Genomic DNA, 22,131 nt, shown 5'->3' on the forward strand with positions numbered 1-22,131 from the left:
CAAAGTTTTTACAAAGTAAAACTTACCTTCCAATGTTCAATGAACTCTGATTTTTTTATTGTATTGAATTTTTATTCTATTCCATTCCTTTCTATGATTTCAATTAAACATAATGCTGATTGCAATCCATTAAATTGATTTTACAACCTAGCAATGGGTAATAACACAGAGACTGAATACTATATTTTCTCTATATATACACTGGAGTAATAAAGCAAAATTAAAAATTAGACTTCATCATTCCCCATGTTGATACTTTCTGAAGGTGTTTTGTTGCCTGCTGCATAAAATCTCAGAAGGCATGCATGGACCCTGACAACCTGCCAGCTTTTTCAGCTTTATTTCTCCCTATTTGTTCTTCCCTGCATTTACTATCCTAGCAACACCCAATTCCTTCCTATTTTACCCTGGTGTTTTCTCTTTATATTCTCTCATACCTTTACCCCTCTAGCTGTTTTCCCCTAAAATCAACACGTGGATTATGGCAAATAAAATGTCTACTATATTTTAGATGTAACTAAAGAATAAATAAAGAGCTATGATTGTGGGGTTGAAATCCTATGCTTCCCTGTAGCTCCTGTAGTAACCAGCACAATGTTGCTAATGTAGTAACTACTCAATAAATATTTTTTATGTCCTTTGTTGATTCCCAATGGATCCATTTGTCATAACTTTCCTGCCCAAGAACTCGCCTATTGCCTTCAACACAAATTCCAATGTCCTCTTCCTGGTTTAGATCCTCCAGAATCTCACTCTATCTATCCACCCTTATTTTATGATAATGTCTTTCTCTGGCTTGCTCATCACTTTGCTGCACTTCTGTTTTATCCTTCTTTCATCAAGTTCACCATCCTTCTAGTAATGTTTCACACATCATACCCATCTTCCTTCCCGTCTCCCTCCCTACTTTTACATTTAGCTATTTATGTTTTGAGGTTCACTCCAAAATCCTATCTTTTCCATTGGTACTTCATGTATTTTAATCTGTGTATCTTTACTAAGGATAATAAGAGTTTCCAACCCACTTGTTGGTTGTGAGAATTAGATAGGTTAATATAGATAAAGTGCCTGCCACACAGTTTGTGTTCATATTGTATATATCATAGACTCCATTGAACTTTTTCATGCTAAGCCTTTGTTCTGTACAGCCATTGCCCATCACTGAACACTTAATAGATTTCTAATTGTCTTACCATTATAAGACTTCTTTCTAAAACCTGACTCAAATTCCTTGAAAACCAAAGCCTTGTCATATCACATCCTCTTACCCCAATGTCACTCTTATAGTGACATTGTAGTGACTTAATAAACTGTGGTTGATTTCTTGGTGTAATTTGCTCTGTAAAATCAATGATCAATTATTCATAGGTGAATATAATCACTATCATCATCATCCACCCAAACACTCTAGAAGATATTTATTTATAGATATGAAATATATTTTGGTAATGGCATTCAAGTATATATGAATCCAATGTTCTAGGTATTCATAACAATTCCTACAAAACAAGGGAACCACACTGAGTGTGATGAAAATCTCTCTCTCTCTATTTTTTATTTTTTTACTCCCTAAGTAGCTACATCCTATTCTCTGATAGAAACAGAATCATCTCTTAGGCGGAAACAAAGTCTTCTCTATTTTAGTGAATGTCAAATGAGGCAAAAGAAGAGTTGCATAATTTAGTAGAAGTTGAAACTAAATTTTCCTTTAATATTTTTCTAGATAATCTGAATTGAAAAAGCAATTGCAACTTCACTCTGCATTACATTTTTGTGAACATATTAAAGTGGATCTCATCTACTCACTATTTCAGAGTCTGTTTAACTATGAAGTTGTATTTGTAGGAAGGCTGGAATGGGGTGCGTAACAGAGGAAAGAGATGGAATTGCTGTTTTTAAGTCTATTTGGTTTCAGTAGACTTACACACATTTGGAAAGTCGGATAGTGGAAGAAATGTTTTGCAACATGATCCAATACTTAAGTCAGAATCATCTGACTTAAATCTTTCTGGGTGTCATCCCCGGTCTTCAAATTGATTACAATTTAGGGTTGTGTAAGACTTCATGACAATTGGTTAGGTTTTGATTCAGAAGAATGACAGAATTAACTATATGTAAAAATTTCATTAACATTTACTGTCATTTGAATCAAACACATAATGACCACCTGTAAACTATGGAAATAATCCCACTGATGAAAAAGATCTTCCTCAGCTTCCTATGGATTAATTGTTCATTTTTTTTGGTGAAGTTTTCACTTGTGGGATGAATTTAAAGTTTCAGAGACATATACTATGTAACCACTGGCCCAAGTTCAGTATCAATATATTTTTTAGTATTAATAGAAAAGTAGTCATTAAGTAAGTTAATTTGCTTTTTAAATGAATATGAGATTATTTTCAGTATAAATTTTCAGAGTAAATTTTCATGACAATTTACATTTTTATATAATATTTTTAAATAGCTTTGTAAGTTTATTTAATTCTCTTTTAAAAGTCACATATGGATTAAAACCTATTGTGATTTTAAAAGAGAAGGAAGTGATTAGTATTTTCAATGCTAGTGGTTCTCAATGTTAAGCTGCTCCATAGTCAACCTGGGATTGTAAAAATACCAATGTTCCAGGAATGATCATTGCCTGGACCCCAGATAATTGTATTGGACTCTTTAAGAGTGGGTTTGGGCATCTATGTATATCTAATAGCTCCCCAGGTGATTGTAATTATACAGTCATGTGCTGCATAATGATGTTTTGGTCATTGACAGACTGTAAATATGACAGTAGTCCCATCAGATTATAACAGAGCAGCCCTATACAGCTGTACCATTTTTTATTTTTCATACCTTATTTTCACTATATCTTTTCTATGATTAGATACACAAATACTATTGTGTTACAATTGCCTACAGCACCCCGTACAATAACATGCTTTGTAGCCTAGAAGCAGTAGGCTCTACTATATAGCGTAGGTGTGTAGTTGACTATGCCATCTAGGCTAGTGTAAGTGCAGTCTATTGTGTTTGCACAATGACAAAATTGCCTAATGACACATTTCTCAGAATGTATCTCTATTGTTAGCTACGCATGACTGTATCAAGAACCTACGATGTTCATAATTTTTTTAATGGAATGTGATCCTCCTTTCATTTGTAAAGTGATACAAATTATAGTGTAGGCGTATTTATTGAAAATTCTCCTACTAAACCCCTCTTCCGTACTCTACTACCATCTAAGTAATGGGAAAACACTGTTCTCCCCGAGATGGTCAGTGCCTACCTCCCGACCCTCATTTGGCCCCCCTTCCACTCTTCCTGTCCTTTTGATTCTCTCCAAATCCCTCTTCACAACTTCTCCCATGTTATGGGGGCTGCATACAAATAGGAATTGTGGCTCTTCCCCTGCTGTGTCAGTGGTTGCTTTTGTGTGGGAAAGGGAGGGGGACTTAGCATGAGTCAGATGAGTCAGACGGTGGGTATGCAGCACAGCCAGGACCATGTGGATAAAAAGCCTCAATAGTAAGGAAGAGTGGCCCATCAAATTGAGTAATTGCCTCAGATATATCTCCTATTTCTTATCGCTTTTTAATAATACTAAGCCTGAAAAATATTTTATTCCTTTAATCAATAATCTACTCTCGTCTATGTATCTTAAATCTTCTAATTTGTTTTTTATTCCATCGGGGTTGGGATGATAACCATTGAAGGTAAATAAATTACACTAAAATATGTTGGATATCTTTCTAAATGTCCACTTAAAGATCACATTTCAGAAAAAAAATCTTTTAAAATATAAACAATAACACACTAAACAAAAAATAAAAATACATTACCCTAAAATGTAAATGAAGTCTTGGAATTCAGGCAAGCAAGGCCCAATTCCTTGTCTCTACACTTTGGATCCTTGAGGGCAGAAACTGTATTTTATTTATATTTGTATTTCCAGCATCTAGCATTATGCCAGGTTAAAATAGCTGGTAAATGCTAGTGGTACTAGCATACTTTTTTCTTATAACGGCAAATTTTAATTTTCTAGAGATTTGTATTATTTAATCAGTGTTTAATTATTATAAGGTATAATTAAACACATTAATTATACAAATGTATGTAATAATACTTTTATCTTATTTTTTGGGGTTAAAAGGGAAATTCATTTCATATTTTCCTACCATGTATATTTGCTAGCATTTTCCAGATTTTTTTAAACCATTAAATACTTATTAGTTATGGTGTTCCTGTATGGAACAAAGATGACGACAATCAAGTTAAAATCTGAAATGTCTAATCTTGAACATGAAGAGTCCACAGTCAGTTTATACTTGACAACTAAGAAACAATGGGCTATCTCTAGAATAACAATTTGTGCATTTAAGTGAAGGCTTATATTTGTGTGAGAGGCAGTTAGTAGTTCAAAATAGTGTTTGGTTTAGATCACTGCTTCTCAAGGGAAAATAGAGTAGAACACGATGCATTACTTTGTCCCTTGCTTTGGTTAAATTTTAAATGTAATTAAAAGAAGACTAGAAATTGTTAATGTTAATCAAAGAGTTTGGGCTATGGATGTTAAACAATGTTGGTAAACACATAGTTTGGCAAAATCCTTTGGAATGTTAAGCTTTAAATTAAACACATACCATACTGGGAAATGAGGTACTTGAGAAGTACGGTGACAACTTGTACATGAATTTAGATTTCATTATGTTTTTCAATAAACAATTCTTGATATTCTATGTGAAAGCACCTTATTATCTATATTTCTACTTAATGGCATTCTAAGCGGCTAAGAAAGTTGCTCAAAGTCACATAGCATCAACGCAGCATCAAACACAGATAATCTGACTCCAAATTCAGTGCCCTGCCCATCACAGCTCTGGACCCCTGCAGCCACTTAGGACTACGTGAGCTACTGCTTACTGCTAATTTACTAGAGAGGCAATGGCAGTCACTTGACAACCTACTAGTGGTTTGGTATAAATCCTTCTCAGAGTTGTCCCTGGACCAGCATTATGAACATCATTTGGGAACTTATTTGAAATGAGGCATCTGGTGTCCCGCTACAAACATAATGCATCTGAATCTGCATTTTTAACAAGATTACTATAGAATTTTTATGCACATTACAGTATGAAAAGCAGGAGTGTAAAGAAGTCCAGATGTGAAATCAGGGGACCTGAATTCCATCTCAGCCCTGCCACAGACTAGCCATGACACTTTAAGTAAGTTATTTAATTTTTTTAGAGCATCAGTTTTTCTGCAAAATGGGGTGATAATATCCATCTTAGAGAGGGTTATTGCAATGATTGTATGAGTAAAAGTGTCTGGAACGTGAAACCCTGTCTCTACTAAAAATACAAAAATTAGCCAGGCGTGGTGGCATGCACCTGTAATCCCAGCTACTCAGGAGGCTAAGGCAGGAGAATTGCTTGAACCCAGAAGGCAGAGCTTGCAGTGAGCCGAGATCGCACCACTGCACTCCAGCCTGGGTGACAGAGCGAGACTCCATCTCAAATCAAAAATCAACAACAATAACAAAATGCCTGGAACCCAGCAGGAGTTTAAGAAATGCATACTGGATTCATATGCAAATCCACAGATTGCAATGAGACAGCTCAGGCACTCAGAGAATTTGGTGAACTCCCAAATTTCTGATTATGTGGCACCAAAGAAATACCTGTGCTAGAATTTATTTAAATTAAGCTTTTTGAGATATCCACATTTTTGTGCTCTAGAGAGTTGCTAGGGTTATTCTCAGCAGAGCAATTATAGGTGAGGCTGCCCTATAATGAGATATCTTTTCTACTTCATTAAATAAACCCCCTTGAATGGGCTCCAAAATGGACCTGTCTTATACCAAATTCCATTATCTTGGAAGTAATCTCATAAGAAGGTCCTGGTGTGGATTCAATCATGTTGGATACCTAACATTTACCATAAAGAATGTGTTCTAGAACAGTGATTCCCAAAAGCTGATTCTCAGACCAATGTTGTACCGATCCAAGGGAAAATAAAAAATAGAGACAACATAGCTTTTCATAAAATTAAAATATAACTATTTTTAAAATATCCTTCATTTCGAGAGTATGACCTTTCTGTTTCTTTTTATCTTTCCTTCTAACTTTCATGGGTAAAACTGCTCCATATTTGATGATTCAATGGTGGTAATAGATGGTAATTTTTGTAATGTTCTTGTACAATACAAATGCAATGCCAACCCACTCTCCCCCTACACACACTTAAAACATTTTTTTATGGATCCTTGAAATGCAAAAATCCTGAACTATTGTTATAGAAACACCTACTTAAGAGGAAATTCTTTCCTATAAAATCAATGTTGGACATACAACATTTTAAATTATAAAAGGTAGGGACCAAACTACAAAGTGTTAATTGGAGGGCAAAATCACAGAGTGTAGTGCTCCTCAAACTGCAGTATGCACAAGGACCATCTGGAATTTGTTAAAATGCAGGTTCTGATTCTGCAGGTCTGGCAAGGTCTGGAATTTTGTATTTCCAACCAACTCACACTTAGAGTAGCAGAGGCACACTGGTGAGCCCTGAAACCAGATAACCGGATCCTGACTCCACCACCTCTGGCTTTTGATCCTTGAGCAAGTTACTTAACCTGTCCATCCTTGGTTTTCTCATTAGTAACACAATAATAATAACAGTACTATCTCATTGGATTGTTGTGAGAATAAAATGGAATAATGAATGTAAATCATCCCAGAATGTAAAATATAGTACCTGACACATACAAAGAACTCCATAAATGTGAGTTATTACTTTAACTTCACACACCAGCGACTGGAGCGCCAAGATATTAAAAAAGATTAGCACCTCAAGGGGCTGCTGCATGATGAAATCGGAGGAATTGAAAGTTCTGGTTGGTAATGGATGGGTCTTGTTCTGTCTTCTTTGATGGGTTTAATGGGATTGTTTGAAGCTGTGAATCTTAAAGGATACATATAGATTTGTTCTAATTCAGAAGGTGGAAGCCTCTTAATTATTAGGATCCTATGATTAAGATTGAAGTGGTGGTGTTGTTTAAGTTGCATGCTATGAAGTTAGAAAAACCTTTGATAATTTCTTTGAGTGTTGTTCCAATAAGTGACAAAAAATATGATTACTACATCTTCTGTCCTTTATGTATTCCTAATTTATTAATCTCTTCCTACTTTTTGTTGACAGCCAAGCAATTTATCACATGGTAGTATGTATCGCCTAATATGCAAATACAACTACATGAGGCAGTCATACTTTTTTAAATAGAATCCCTACTGTTTTTGTAGTGGGGAAATTTGTATAGCTGTCTTTTAAAAATTGCAGTGAATAGTAGCTAGGCATGACAATACAAAATAATATGAATTTGTGTTTTTATCTTCAGCTTACACCTTTTGCCCTTATTGGTTTAGCTTCTGGTGTGAGTACAAACATAAGAGCATATGATGACTGTTTTTAATAAAACTTGAGAAAGATTGACTAGGTGGTCATAGAGCTAAGGACCAATTTTACCCACATAACTGGTTCACCTTTATACAGTAAAACGAAAGCATGCAAAAATAAGTTATTTCATTAAGCATGTTTACATAAATGCCTGCTATGTTACAAAATCCTGAAAGACTAAAGTTGACAGGTTTTTGAAAGTTAAACTGTTGTCTTCTGAATCATTGCATACCATTTGACCTTAATCATTATAAAATGTTATCATAAATTTACCTATCTAGTGACTATGTTATGAAAATAAAAGGAGTTAGTACTTTGTCAAGAACACAAACGAAACTAACACATAAACAAAACATTCCTAATGGGTTTATTAGATGCATTGGAAGTTATTATGTCACTTAATAAATATTTAAATGCCTCCAGGGCCTTTGCTCAGTTCTTACTTTTCTGTTTCTTTTTTGTGGCCTCACCTTTAACCAAAACCAGTCCTCTACACGCTCTTACAGCTGACTTTGTACCACATATTTGGCAACCATTCTAAATGCCTCTGCTGGGCGCAGTGGCTCATGCCTGTAATCCCAGCACTTTGGGAGGCCGAGGCGGGTGGATCACCTGATGTCAGGAGTTCAAGACCAGCCTGGTCAACACGGTGAAACCCTGTCTCTACTAAAAATACAAAACGTAGCCGGGCGTGGTGGTAGGTGCCTGTAATCCCAGCTGCTCGGGAGGCTGAGTCAGGAGAATCGCTTGAACCCGGGAGGCAGAGGTTGCAGTGAGCTGAGATTGTACCACTGCACTCCAGCCTGGGCAACAGAGCAAGACTTCATCTCAAAAAAAAAAAAAAAAAAAAGAGTCTCATAACACTTCCCTCATAGCAAGCCTTCTATGGGAGAGATGCTACTTATCCTTCAATACTTATTTTCTCCTTCTTTCTCAGTAATAGAACTTCTGAATGTTAGAGCCATCTGGAATAAAGACCATATTTTTCAGCCTCCCTTGCAGGTATGTGCGGCCACATGATTAAATTTTGGTTAATGGGGAAAAAAAATGAAAATAGTGTGCTCGTGGAGACACTGTGTGTCTCTCTCTTTCCTTTTTCTCATTTTTGGCTGGCTAGAATGTGTATTTGATGACACCAGCAGGAATGGTTATTTTGGATCCTGAAGTCAAGGCGACTTCTTAGGAAAGGAGATATAATCTGGCACCCTGACCATCATATCATACCAGCCCTTGGCTACCAACATTTATGTATGAGAGAAATAAACTTCTACCTTCCTTCAAACACTTATTTTGCAGCCAAACCTAACCCTAATGTATCCATGCTCAAATACATGCTGCTGCATCTATCAAGTGTGATCATCATCATTGTGCCTTAGCTTCTGTCGTCCATCCTATCTTATTCAAAGCCATGTTAGCACTTAAGGAAAAGGGAGAGATGCTTTAAATGATATGTGAGAGCACTCAGTATTAATAATGTTAAATTTAGAAGTTAAATTCGGGAAAAGAAAAGAAAGGCTGAAAAGGCTACAAATCTTTTCTATTCCCAGTAGCTTTGTTTTTTTGAGACATTCTAGCTAAGATTTCAAAGTTAGCTCCCTAGATAATTAGACAAAAGCTAGGCCAGATGTCTAAGCTAAGTTTTGGTTTCAAAATAATTATTTTTGTTAATTATCAGTAATTAGTGTCAGCATCCAAAACTTTCCTTAAAACCCTGGGAGAGAGAAGGAGAACAGGAGAGAGAAAAAAAACAGGTAGCGGGGAAGGAGAGAGAGAGAAACACAAGCATTATGCAGTACAATTTTATTTTAGGATTAACAAAACCTGATTCAAATTTTATAATTTTGAACACTGGGTTTTATGGAAAACTGGGTATTTTCTTTCATTTAACGCAGGTGTCTTTTGCTTTTACCTAGACTTAATTTGAAGCTTTTACAGTAGTTAAGAAAAGATGCCTTTCTTTTTTCTTGCCAAAATGATTATTTTTCTTTATCTATAAAATTATACCTTTAACCCTCCCTGCACCAGGAAAATAAATTTCAGCTGAAGATGGCCCTGGCCAAACGGCCTGGTATTCTTCGTAGAGTCTTTCATTAGCGTTCTTTTCCTAGACGAAGGCTGCAGAGCTTTAGCTCAAAAGACTGTTCAAAAGAACAGAGGGTTCTTTTGGTGGTTTGTGGATAATATGGATTTTTCTAGCACTTATTAGATAGTTTAGAAGTTTACATAGTGCATCACACTTCCCTTATTTGTGTAGATGACCCTTTATGAGAACAGAAATATTTATAGATGCATCTATTTGTGTGCTGCCTAATTACTTCATATCTACTCAGGTCTGTTTTTGTACGTAGCACCTTTTTAAATATTTAGGGGCAGTATTGTCTGGTGTCACCTATTAATAATTCATTGTAGTTGTAGTCATTTTAACCTGCAAGTAACAATGAAAATAATACTTTACTCTGTACATTTCACCACTTTCACGACAACATCTCACATTTGACTCCTGCTCACTCTCATTGCCCATGCTCAATTGCTCTTGTGGGCATTTTTTTTTTCTTTTTTTTTTTTTTTTTGAGACAGTGTCTTACTCTGTTGCCCAGCCTGGAATGCAGTGGTGTAATTATAGCTCACTGCACTCTCGACCTCTTGGGCTCAAGAGATTCTTTCACCTCAGCCTCCTGAGGTAGCTAGTAGTACAGATGTGTGCCACTATGCCTAGCTAATTTTTACATTTTGTAGAGATGGGGTCTTACTATGTTACCTAGGCTGGTCTGGAATTTCTGTCCTCAAGCAATCCTTTCACCTTGGCTTCCCAAAGTGCTGGGACTACAGGTGTGAGTCACCATGCCAGGACTTTATGGCGTCTTTATTTAAGTGTTTACTGGTTTGTCTTCCTCACCAGATGGTTAGAGGGAAGGAACCATGTCTTCATTCATTTCTTTTTAAATAGCTCCAGTGCCCAGCAGGCGTATATAGTATGCACTGAAATGTTTTTTGTAAGATAGTTTTGTAAAATAAAATACGAAGTATGCACTCATCAATATAGCAAGGCCAATGGTGCATACAGTTTGGTCCTTCTATAGGTACAGTATGTCATGAGCTAGTATAATTTTCCTACTACCTATTTTGTGTTTTAGTAGTGATTCTGAAGTTTATTCTAGTCCATGGGCTATTTTTTATGCCAAGGTATTCACAAACTTACCTGTTTACAGATAGGAAGATAATTATTCATAAAGATCACTAGAATGGGGAGCAAAATAAAGTTTGATGGTAAAGTAAAATGGTGTTATTTTGTTTGTAGTAAGTATCACGTATAAATTATGAGCACATGCTAAAAAGTAAAGATGGTTATGTTTAATCATGAGGATACTACATATCAAAAGCGGACAATTCATATACTCATTAACTGCCTATTTCTACAGAATCTATATTCTACCCACCACCATTGTACTAAAACTTTACGGCATCTAAATGATGAAAGCAACTGCATTTTAAAAATATATCACCATTCACTTCAGGGTTTGTAAAAAGCATGAGATATGCTTTTGGGGTTATTTCTATATATCAAGTGCACACAGGCATATTAATTTGCAGGCATAGCTTGTTTATTTGCTTTATGTAAACTGGGAACTGCAAAATCCTAATATCATTACATATCCTCACCTCATGATCACTGTTTATTACAGTATGGCCAGAACCCCTCAATGTAATTGCAACTTTCCATTTCATAGCTTCCTGTCACCAATCTATATTTTCTTTAACCCCATACCTCAAGTGCTGTTCTGAACTGTCCTGCTGCCAAGGCGTATTTCTTTTGTCTATAGCAAGAGCTGGCATCCTTTAAGGCTACCTGAAGCCATTTGTCAATCTGAGGCAGAAAGCTGAAATTATGTACACTCAAAGGGTCTGCTATTTCAGCAGCTCGGCATGTTGGCTGACTCCCAGTAGACATGAAGGACTCTACAAACTCATAGCGAACACCCACTTCATCAATGTAGACCAACTTCATTTCCACATCCATTATGTTCTTTAAGGGGATGTGAGGCAGAGGCATGGTGATTAACTGATTGTCAAGTTCTATTATCTTTGCCTCTTTCTTTCTAGTTGGCTTTTCTTCACCTTCTGCCTTCCGTTTAAAGGCTGCTTTCTCTAAATCATTGCTTTGTTTTTCTTTGATGCTCTTTGTCATTTTTATTCTTTCAAGTGTGATTTCTACCTGTTTACCTCCACAGTTTTTCTTAATCTCTTGTGACATTTCCAGGATGTTAGGTGGGTGCGCTAAGGTGGACATTTTCTTGCTTGTGTTTATCTTTGGAACAAGCTGATCATGATAGATCCTATTCACTGCATTCTCCAAACTCCTACTGCTTCCTGCATCCATCGATCCTGCCCAAAACTCCTGCAGGGGGGAGAAAAAGGAAAGTAATTAAGGCAATATTTTGAGTTCCAGTGGTTTAGACTATAGTCAAATTCATTTTAAACACTATTTCATTCATTATTAGTATTTGTTATCTTGTAAGTAAAACTGTGTTTACATAATCTACTGACTATTTTAATAGAGGAGTATATGTGTCAGTCTCAAAACTCACCAAGATAAGAACTTGTTGTAAACACATCTAGACATTGTTTTAAAAAATAATCCTCTATGGCTGAACAACATCGAATGAATACTTTAATGGGGTATCCAAACTCATTGAATAGGAAAATTTTATACATAGCCACTGAGACAAGAAAAGCCAAAGTAAATCTATCTCAATATTAATTTCCTCAGAAAGGCAGGTGGTCTAGAACTCATTATAAAATACACTACTCACCTGAATAATAGACTTGGGAGTCTAAAGAAACCCCAGCTGCTTCCATTGAAAAGCTTCCAAAAATGTGAGCACAATCTTTCCTAAACTTGTTTCTTTTATTACTAATGAAAATCTCAAGTTTAAAAAGCTCATAGACAACTATTGTTCACAACAGGCTTTAAAGAAGAAGAACATGACCTTCAATCTTACAGAAATGTGAGCCATAGACTTATCTTTAGTCTACTGTATTAGTATATTTGTAGTAATGGTATCAACAATGTACATTACATAAAGACGAGGTATTTTTATAAAACATTAATGCTCAAAATATACAAATAACAGTCTTTTGATTCCAAGATTCTGCATGCTATGTGCTTCTAGATTTGTTTCAAAATATCAAGTGTTCTAAGATATAATAATTATTTAGTATGGTTGATTCCTATCTTTTAGGACTCTTTCTTTTCACCTATCACATTCTATTCTGGAAACAACTTTGTGGAGTAAATAGGAACAGGGACCACATTTTGCAAAGAAACTAAGGGATAGAGGGATTAAGTTGCTTCTCCAAGGTCACATTGGTTGGTCATTAGCAAAACCTACCCATTCGCATTGCTATTACCTTCCTAGGACTGCCACCCAACAACTCCTAGCCTGAGATACTTCCTCTATAACATGAGGTTCTTTAGTATAGCTAATAGACATAGATTAGACCACAAAGATAGGAGAAAATAACAAGAAAGGAGGGCTGCATATAATAAGATAACAATGAGATAAAAGCTAACACTTGTGCTTCCTTTTATCTTCAAGGTCAGTGTCCGACTCAAGATAAAAATCATGAATCACGACTCAAAACTTATTAATGTTGTTGATTGTCTTCATTTGTTTGTTTGGAAGACAGTAGTTTGCCAAAGAAGACCCTTAAAACCAAGCACTGCATATTCTCACTCATAAGTGGGAACTGAACAATGAGAACACATGAACACAGGGAGGGGAACATCACCTACTAGGGCCTGTCGGGGGGTGTGGGGAAAGGGGAGGGAGAGCATTAGGACAAATAACTAATGCATGCAGGGCTTAAAACCTAGATGACGGGTTGATAGCTGCAGGAAACCACCATGGCACATGTATACCTATGTAACAAACCTGCACGTTCTGCACATGTATCCCAGAACTTAAAGTAAACAAATAAACAAAAAGCATCCTGAACTGTGACCCATTAGATTTTTAGGTAAAGGAAGAACCATAACTGTTCCTATGGCTCTAACCTTTGAAGTACTTTCCCCCTCTGTACCACTGGACACATATGTCATCAGAAAAGGTTTAAGGTCATACATGGACACATCAAAGGATCTACTGTGATGGTCTTTGTTATCTCATACGAATGATTGAATTCCAATATTTCTAATAATAGCTATCTTGTATATTAATTTGTAAAAGCTAAATCCTAGAATATTTCCCCAATGATTTATAATGACACAGTAGAGTTGTGTTTCTATAGGATAAAACATTTAAGTTTGAAATTTTAACCAGCCTGTGTTGTGTTTAGTATTGAAGATCGGCATAACTGTGAATCACAGGCCCCACCAACAGCTTCACTTTGGGCAAGACCCTGTTTCCTTTTCCTCTCTTAGAAATGTTGCTGGCCAGGCGCGATGGCTCACCCCTGTAATCCTAGCACTTTGGGAGGCCGAGGCGGTTGGATCATCTGAGGTCAAGAGTTCAAAACCAGCCTGACCAACATGGTGAAACCCTATCTCTACTAAAAATACAAAATTAGCTGGGTGTGGTGACACATGCCTGTAGTCCCAGCTACTCTCGAGGCTGAGGCAGGAGAATCACTTGAACCCGGGAGGCAGAGGTTGCAGTGCGCCAAGATCGTGTCATTGCACTCCAGCCTAGGCAACAAGAGCGAAATTCCATCTCAAAAAAAAAAAAAAAAAAAAAAAAAAAAGAAAAAGAAAAGAGAAAAAAAAGAAAGAAACATTGCTGGCATCCAACATCTTTTGGACTGCTAATGTGGCTACTCATTAGCAACAGCGGCATGGGGAAAACTGTCTTGGCCATCACTTTATTTTTTGTTTGCTCTTGTGCCACATCTACATATGATTTGGATTGAGTAAAAATAAACTTTAGTCCTTCAGTTAAGATCTCTGTTGAATGAACACTCCAGATATGCATCTATATCATTAAGTTTCTTCTGGTAGCAGAGATGCAGCTCTTGTTTAAAGCTCAAAATACCTGATTTTAAGGGTTTCTGGTTCATTTTAATCCACAGTAGGCTGTTAAAAATATAAACAGGCAACATCGGTTTGTGAGCAGTTCCAACATTTTCATGATACCTCCCAGGTATCTTATCTTATTGAAACTCTCTCTACTTCAAGCACCAGAGGCTAAAATGTACCAGAATATCTGTAGTTGATTGTCATTAGTAACATTTTTAGCATCTACAGCAGCATTACCTATCTCTGCTGTATTTATTTCACATCTCTTTAACACATATAAATGCATAAAGTTATCTTTATAGCCATTTCTTCTAGAGCATAATTATTCTCTCTCTCTGCCTCCCTCTCTCCATTTCCCTCCATCCTGTGCTCCTTTCCTCTGCCTATTTTCCTCCCAACTCCTCCCACTCCAATTCTCTTCCCAGATGTCCCTCACCCCGAGCCTTTTTCTTTCTGCAAGAAGGAAGGTTTTATTGTTTTTAAGAAATAGGATTCTGAGTACTTCTGCATTAGTCTTTAAACTGCTCTATAGAAATCATCATTTGGGTCTTCAGTGCAGTTTTATACAAGAAAAAATAACAGGGGGAAAAAGTATATAGGGTGTACATAGAGCACTCAGAGGGAATAAGTATCTAAGCAAATGTTTAGCTTTCAGACATCTGAAAGATCAATTATTCCCAATATATATAAGAAACTAATTCAGGTTCCCTCCCAAATTCAGAATAAATACCTGAATGTCTGAAAGTGTCTTAAATGCGCAGGCTGAAAAAGCATGGCCAAATCCAACCATTATTTTTCAGTGCTGGTTGAAAATCGGATGACTTTATTTCAGCTGTACAGCCTTTTTTTTTTTTAATAAAAATTGTCACACATGTACAGAAGAGTTATGGAACTGCTGCTTATGGCTTCTTTAAAAATTATAAAACTCTATTTAAATAATCTGGAATTTGAGGCCTTTTACCACCTCGCTCAATGTGTGTTTTCAGCCTTATTTAGCACTTCTCCTATAAACTACTCTGAAGTCAAGCTGAACATCTTGTTTATTCCAAAAGATGTTCATTTTCAGTCTGTCAACTAAGAATTCCCCGTCTTCCTATTCTCACCTCATTCTACCTGTCCAAACCTACCAAGGAGTTATCAATTTTTACCTCCTCAGAATAATATCGATGGCATTTATAGCACTTATTTTTTATTTTTTATATCGCAGTTATTCCTGAATGACTTTTTTCTTCCAATAAGCTCCCTAAAAGCAGAAATATACTTTACTCTTCTTGACATTAGTTCAGTGCTTTGCATAGAGTAGGCATTCAATAGATGTTGATCAATATGAATGCTGTGAATCAACAGCTAATTTACACATTCTTATTTAAGAGAAACAAAATTGGATTTTTTTAAAAAGGTATGGACTATAACTTTGAAAAAGTTGTTTCTGAGAAATATTTCTGGATTTATTTTTTGTTTTAAATTTGGTCTCGCGTGAAGTACATTTTCTTCTTTGATAGTTCAAGTGAATCATGTACCAACTAGATTTAAACTATCAACCTCTTTACTTTTTTTAAGTAGTCAAGTTGATTAAAATGACATTAGTCAGTGTTCCTGAGACACTGAGCTACACTTTAATCATTACTTCAATAAAAATACTTAAAGAGAAAACTATTAGACCATCATTATGTATGTCAAAGAAGTATTTGTTGGTAACATTCTATAAAAATGCTCATTCTTTAATTTAGAAGACAGCACTGTAAAATTGATTTCCTCATGGAAATATGCCTTTAAAAATTGGTTAGCAAATACTGACATGCAACATTGGAACAATCTCCAAGGTTTTTTAATAAATACAAGGAACAAAGGGAAGTTAATGTTCAATCATTTCCAGTGGGTAACCATTTTAAATTCCTTCAGTGGATTTTCAACACATTTATGTTTTTTTCTTCAAGTATTTCATCAAGTGTTCTGTTCTACGTGGGAGTTTCTATTGCTTCATAGATTCAATCAGTGGTTTACATGGCTATTAGTACCACAGCTTATTTATTAAATTTTTGGTTGAAATAGGCAGCTCAAACATGGGCAATTCAGCAAAAGAGAATCCTTAAAAATGTGCTCTCTGAAACATTCGACATCACAGTTGCTATGGTTTTCTTTCTTTAAAAAAAAAAGATCTAATTTTAACTTGCTGTTAAATGTAACCAGTGAGACATTATGAGAAAAAAACACCTTGCTTGTTAGTCTACCAGTTCTTTTAAATGTTTTAAAAAACACACTACAAAATATTTCTTCAATCCAATAATCATTTATAGAGTACCTACTATGAGCAAGGTGCTGTGCTAGGTAATATGAGAGAAACTAAAGATGACCGAGACAAGGGTCTTGGCATTGTAGTGCTCTTAGCTAGGAGTGGAGGTGGAGGATGAAAAGAGATGTTGTTTTACTAGACTGTGAACTGCTGGAGAGGCAGAAATGTATCACAATACTTTTTCTATATTGATATGTAGTTTCTTCAGAGCCTGGAACATAAGAGACCCTCAATAAGAGACCCTTGTTATTAGAATGAATGTGTGGCTGAGGTACTGTATTCTACAGTATATGGTAGCAATAATGGACATACTTCTGTAAGAACATGGGACTGATGCAGTTTCAAGATATTTGGGAAAGCTTTTGAGAAGAGGGACAAGTGTCCCTACGCAAGCAGTTGCTCTTCTCTTTTATCTGAGAACCCTCAAGAAATGGTACGTTATTATTAGAAGGTAGAGGGAAATTTGCCCTACAATGTTTTTTAAGAAATGCAAAATAAAACAAACCGTCCAGTGTTATATCCATAATAATAACAACCAACAGGTACTCTCAGTTTATGAAGTCATCTCACTGGATTAATCCATTTGTTTCTGACAACAACTCTTTTGCATAAATATTTTTAGCCATATTTTCATAATAAAGAAACCAAGAGGTTAAACAACTTGAAAGACATTACCAGGAGAATTTACCAAACCTGACTTGAACCCAGCATGTCAAATTCCATGCTTTTTAGATAATAGGAAAATATAGTCCTCTGCATTGCACCCCCAGTTGATTGGGATTTGTACTTTCCTTACTTTAAAAGTTTTTTTTTTTAACTTAATAACAAGATATTTGACTTTACTGCTGTTTTACTGGGTGAGACTCCCTCTAAAATGATAACAAAACAAACTAGCAATTTATAAGTTAACTTGAATATGTGAACCAAATTTGTTAAGAAAGGTATTAGATTTTTTTTGTTTTTTTGTTTTTTTTGAGACAGAGTTTCCCTCTTGTCACCCAGGCTGGAGTGCAATGGTGTGATCTCAGCTCCCTGCAACCTCTGCCTCCCCGGTTCAAGTGATTCTCTTGCCTCAGCCTCCCGAGTATCTGGGATTACAGGTGCCAACCACCATGCCCAGCTGATTTTTGTATTTTTAATAGATGCAGGATTTCACCATGTTGGCCAGGCTGATCTTGAACTCCTGACCTCAGGTGATCCACCTGCCTCAGCCTCCCAAAGTACTGGGATTACAGACATGAGTCACCACTTCCGGCCTGGTATTAGATTTTTAGTGTTTTTAAAGATCTGTATCTGCAAATGTAATTATGGCCCTGCTATATTGTAGCCATCATTAGATGCAGGAAAAAAATGATGTGGACATAAAACTTCTACATGAATGGATTCCAGGGATTCAAACTTAAAATTGCCAAGCCATTTGCTGATCACTAAGCCACCAAATGAGGAAAACGGCATCAAAGCAACTGTACTTCTTCGTATCTCAAACACTGTGAACGTTTGTCATGTTGGGTCAGAGGGAGCATTAGAAGGGAGACTTTATCATGATATTAAGTAGTGGAAAGGGCATTCAGTTTGGAACTGCAAGAAAGGTTTGAATTCTCTTTTATTATTTATTAACTGCATGTTGTAGGACAAATAATACAACCTCCCTAAACTTACTCTCTTTTCCTTCTCTGAAAATTGGGAATGATCGGATACATGAGAATCATGTGAGAATCAAATCAGATGATTTATGTAAGAGAAGCTGCACTTAGTAAGAGAAGAGGTTTGGTAATTCCACAAGCAGCTCCATGAATGAAAATGCCTCGGCTCTTTCCAAGGTTAATTCCCTTTGTTTGGACCCTATCCCTCCATCCTCTCAATGACTTTGCTGCTGCAATTGTCATCTTTCCATGTCACCTCTTCTTCTTTTGTTATTGGACTCATCCTGTTGATGCCTGTGCTGATGTAGCAGCCATTTTCTTTTAAGAAAAACAACAATAAAAAACTCCCTTGACTTTCATATTTCCAAATTTGGTGGTCATCCCTAGGCTCATATCTGCCAGATCTCATAACAGCAGTCTTCACAGCTGATACTCTCTGATTAATGGAACACTTTCTTCTCACTTTGTATGACACCATGCTCTTCCAATTTTCCAATTACGTCACTCACCACTCATTCTCGATATCCTGGATTGGCTGTTCCTTTTCTCTTCCACCAAGAGCCCACATGGAGCCCCTTCTTTTCTCCAGCTACATTCTCTCCTCAGGTGATTTTGTCCAGTTCTATGGCTTCAAATACCATCATACACACCTAACTACCCGTGTTACAACTCTAGTCCTTATATCCTCCTAAAACATCAAAATTGTATACTCCTCTGTCCATGTGACATCTAATATACATCTTAAATTATCTAATACATCTTAACAGTACCAAATATACATCTTAACAATACCTGCAGATCTCTTAATTCCCATTCCCTAAAATTGTCCCTGTCTCAGTCTTCCCATCCCAGTGCATGCCAACCATATCCCCCCAGTTGGCCAAGATAGAGCTTTACAAGTTATCCTTTATTCCTCTCTGTCACTTAATCCCTATCCTACAATCCATCATTTGGTCCTGTTGACTTTCCTTCCAAGGTCTGCCTCTTTCCATGTGTATGATCAATACCCTCCTCCAGGGCCCATGATCTCCTCTCTAGATTATTGCAGGTGCTCCTCACACAGCAACCCAAGTCATCCTTCTAAATGAAAATAAGATCCCACATCATTCTTACTAAAGGCCTTTTAATGGCTGCCCGTAACACCTAGAATCGAATACAATCTCTGATGCCTCTGCCTCCTTTGAAAACTCATCACGTATCTTTCCCCCTTGGTCTACTATGTTCCAGTCACCTGGCATTCCTTCTGTTCTGCTAATTTGATAAGTTCATTCCCAACTCAGAGCCTTTGCACTGGTTGGGCTAGAATATTCTTTCCACTGTGTTTTTTATGTTATTCAGATCATAGCTTAAATATTTGTTCGCAAATAAGCCTTCTCTGATGAACTAGAGTAATCAGCCCTACCAAGTTGTGTATGTATTTTACACCTCTCCATGCCACTCATCATAGTGGTATTTACTTGTCTGCATTTCATTCATATTTATATTCCCCCACCAGAATGTGAGAGACTGCACTTTGTATACTTAGTTCACTGCTATATACTCAGAATGTGCTCAACACACAGTAAATATTTGTTGACTGGAAAAATTGATGATGGTATCTTATTACACAATTAATGAAACATTCAAAAGTATCTTTTTGTTGTTGTTGTTGCATCACTTTACAAAAGCTGAAAATTAGGCAATCACCTAAATGTAAGTTAGCTTTTTACAACTTGGCTTCAAAATGGAAAGCTTCTCTAGGTGCTGTAGCATCCTGATTCTTTTTTCTTATTTTTGTTGTTTGTTACTCTATGTCAACAATATTTATGATGTACCTACCCTGGTCTTTTTTATTGTAGTCTTTGTTAGGGAGTAAATAATTTCTCTTATTCTTTGTTGACATACAGCATGGCTTATTCAGAACCAGAACCTTCAGAAAAATCAGTCTTTTTTGGAGAAATGATAATTGTACAACTTGCTATCCTTATAAGTGTGGTCCATGAGGACTCAGATGTATTTCTTCAAAATCCTTAACACAATTTGTAAAAACAACAACTCATTTGCTGTGGCGGAATATGGAAGTAGAGGAAGTAATGTTTCAGCGTACTTTAGAGACCTTTGGCTACATTTCTTCTTAAAACATAAATGCAATCAGCTTGCCAAATTCACGAGCATCCTGAGACAAAGTTTGAATCTCGTTCTCTTTCTTTGCAAACACTGCTCTGTCTTCCTGTAAAAGTGATCCAAGTTTCTATTTACGTAAGAGGCTGTATAGATGTGTAAAGAAAAAATAATTTCATTTAATTTTGGTCAACTCTTTAATTCTTTTTATAAAGTTCTTAATTCTTAGACTTTCACATGTGGTTTCTTAAACTCAGTATTGTAGAAGTATAGAGATGAAGAATCTTTCAAAATACTCTGATCTGTTTATTTTGCAGAAGAAGAAATGGAGTCTTATGCAGGTAAAATGACCTGTTTATAGTCACATAATAAATCAGTGCTTTTAACCACATCTTGCAGCTCATTCAGAATTCTGTCTACCTTACTCCACTGCATCCCACCACAATACACAAGGTAAATTGTTGTCACAATTTCCAAATGAAGAAACATATGTTGGACAGTTCAGTGCTTTGTTTGCAGAGATCCGTAAAATTAATCAACAGTAATATGAAGATTTCTTCTTTTGAACTACCCTTCAATTTAGTTAATTATTCTCAAACATGTTTTAAAGTTAAAGCTACTGAGAAGTGGGAAGTGCATCTTTTAAAAAATTCACAAGTTTTTATTTAAAATAATTTTAAGTTTACAGAAAAGTTGTACGAATATCAAGAACTCAAAATTGTGCTTTACCAATTTTAAACCGCTCGATCACATTTGTAATTATCTTTCCCTGTGTGTGTGTGTGTGTGTGTGTGCGCACACATGCAGAAATGTATAGGCACACACATAAAAACATTTATATTACTTTTGCTAAGCTGTTTGAAAGTAAGTTGTATACATCAAGCCTCATTATCCCTTAAAGCTTCAGTGCACATTTCCTAAGACTGAGGATATTTCGTTACTGTAGCATAATACAGTTATCAAATCCAGGATGTTAACATTGATACGAACTATTGTCTAATCTACAGTCCCTATCCCTATTTTGCCTATTTTGTCAGTTGTCTCAATAATGTCCTGTTAGGATTTATTTTTTCTCCAAGATAATGTATTGTGTGTAGTTGTCACATCTCTTTAGTCTCTTTTACTCTGGAATAGTTCTTTATTCAGCTTTTTTCTATCTTCCTTGACATTGCCAATTTTGAAGAGTACAAGCAGCTATTTTACAGAATCTACCTCAATTTGGATTTTTCTGATACTTCCTCATGATTAGATTCAGGTTAAGTGGCCTCAGCCAGAATACTACAGAATGAATGATGTTGTGTGTTTCTCAGGGTATCACATTTGGAGGCACACAACGTCCGCTTGCTTTTCTTTGGTGATGTCAATTCTGATCACCTGGTCAAGAGGTTACCTAGTTTTTCCAGAGCATAGTTACAGACTTTTCCACTTGCAACTTACATGCAGTCTGTAGGAAGACACTTTGAGACCACGAAATTTCCTGCTTCCTCATCAAAATTTCCTCCCTCAATTTAGCATCCACTGATGATTCTTGCCTGAACCAATCTAAACTATGATGATTGCAAAATGGTGACTTTTTCCTTTCCTAACTCATGACATCATAAGAGTACTCAGATGGAGGGCTAGTCACCATCAAAGTACAAATA

At 36.1% G+C, this 22,131-nt stretch overlaps 1 protein-coding gene across 2 annotated transcripts in view; it reads right to left on the reverse strand.

The window, feature by feature from the left end:
* The window catches only part of SPATA16 (spermatogenesis associated 16), a 252,692-nt gene that overhangs the window by 217,350 nt on the left and 13,211 nt on the right, over positions 1–22,131 (reverse strand). For both annotated transcript variants that reach the window (XM_054483031.1, XM_054483032.1), the window contains exon 2: positions 11,207–11,836. In XM_054483031.1, coding sequence (XP_054339006.1) covers positions 11,207–11,818 — 612 coding nt within the window. In that variant the 5' untranslated portion in view covers positions 11,819–11,836. The remainder of the gene's footprint in view (positions 1–11,206; positions 11,837–22,131) is intronic.

This window comes from Pongo pygmaeus, chromosome 2 (assembly GCF_028885625.2).
Source record: "Pongo pygmaeus isolate AG05252 chromosome 2, NHGRI_mPonPyg2-v2.0_pri, whole genome shotgun sequence".
In the NCBI taxonomy this organism is placed as follows: domain Eukaryota; kingdom Metazoa; phylum Chordata; class Mammalia; order Primates; family Hominidae; genus Pongo; species Pongo pygmaeus.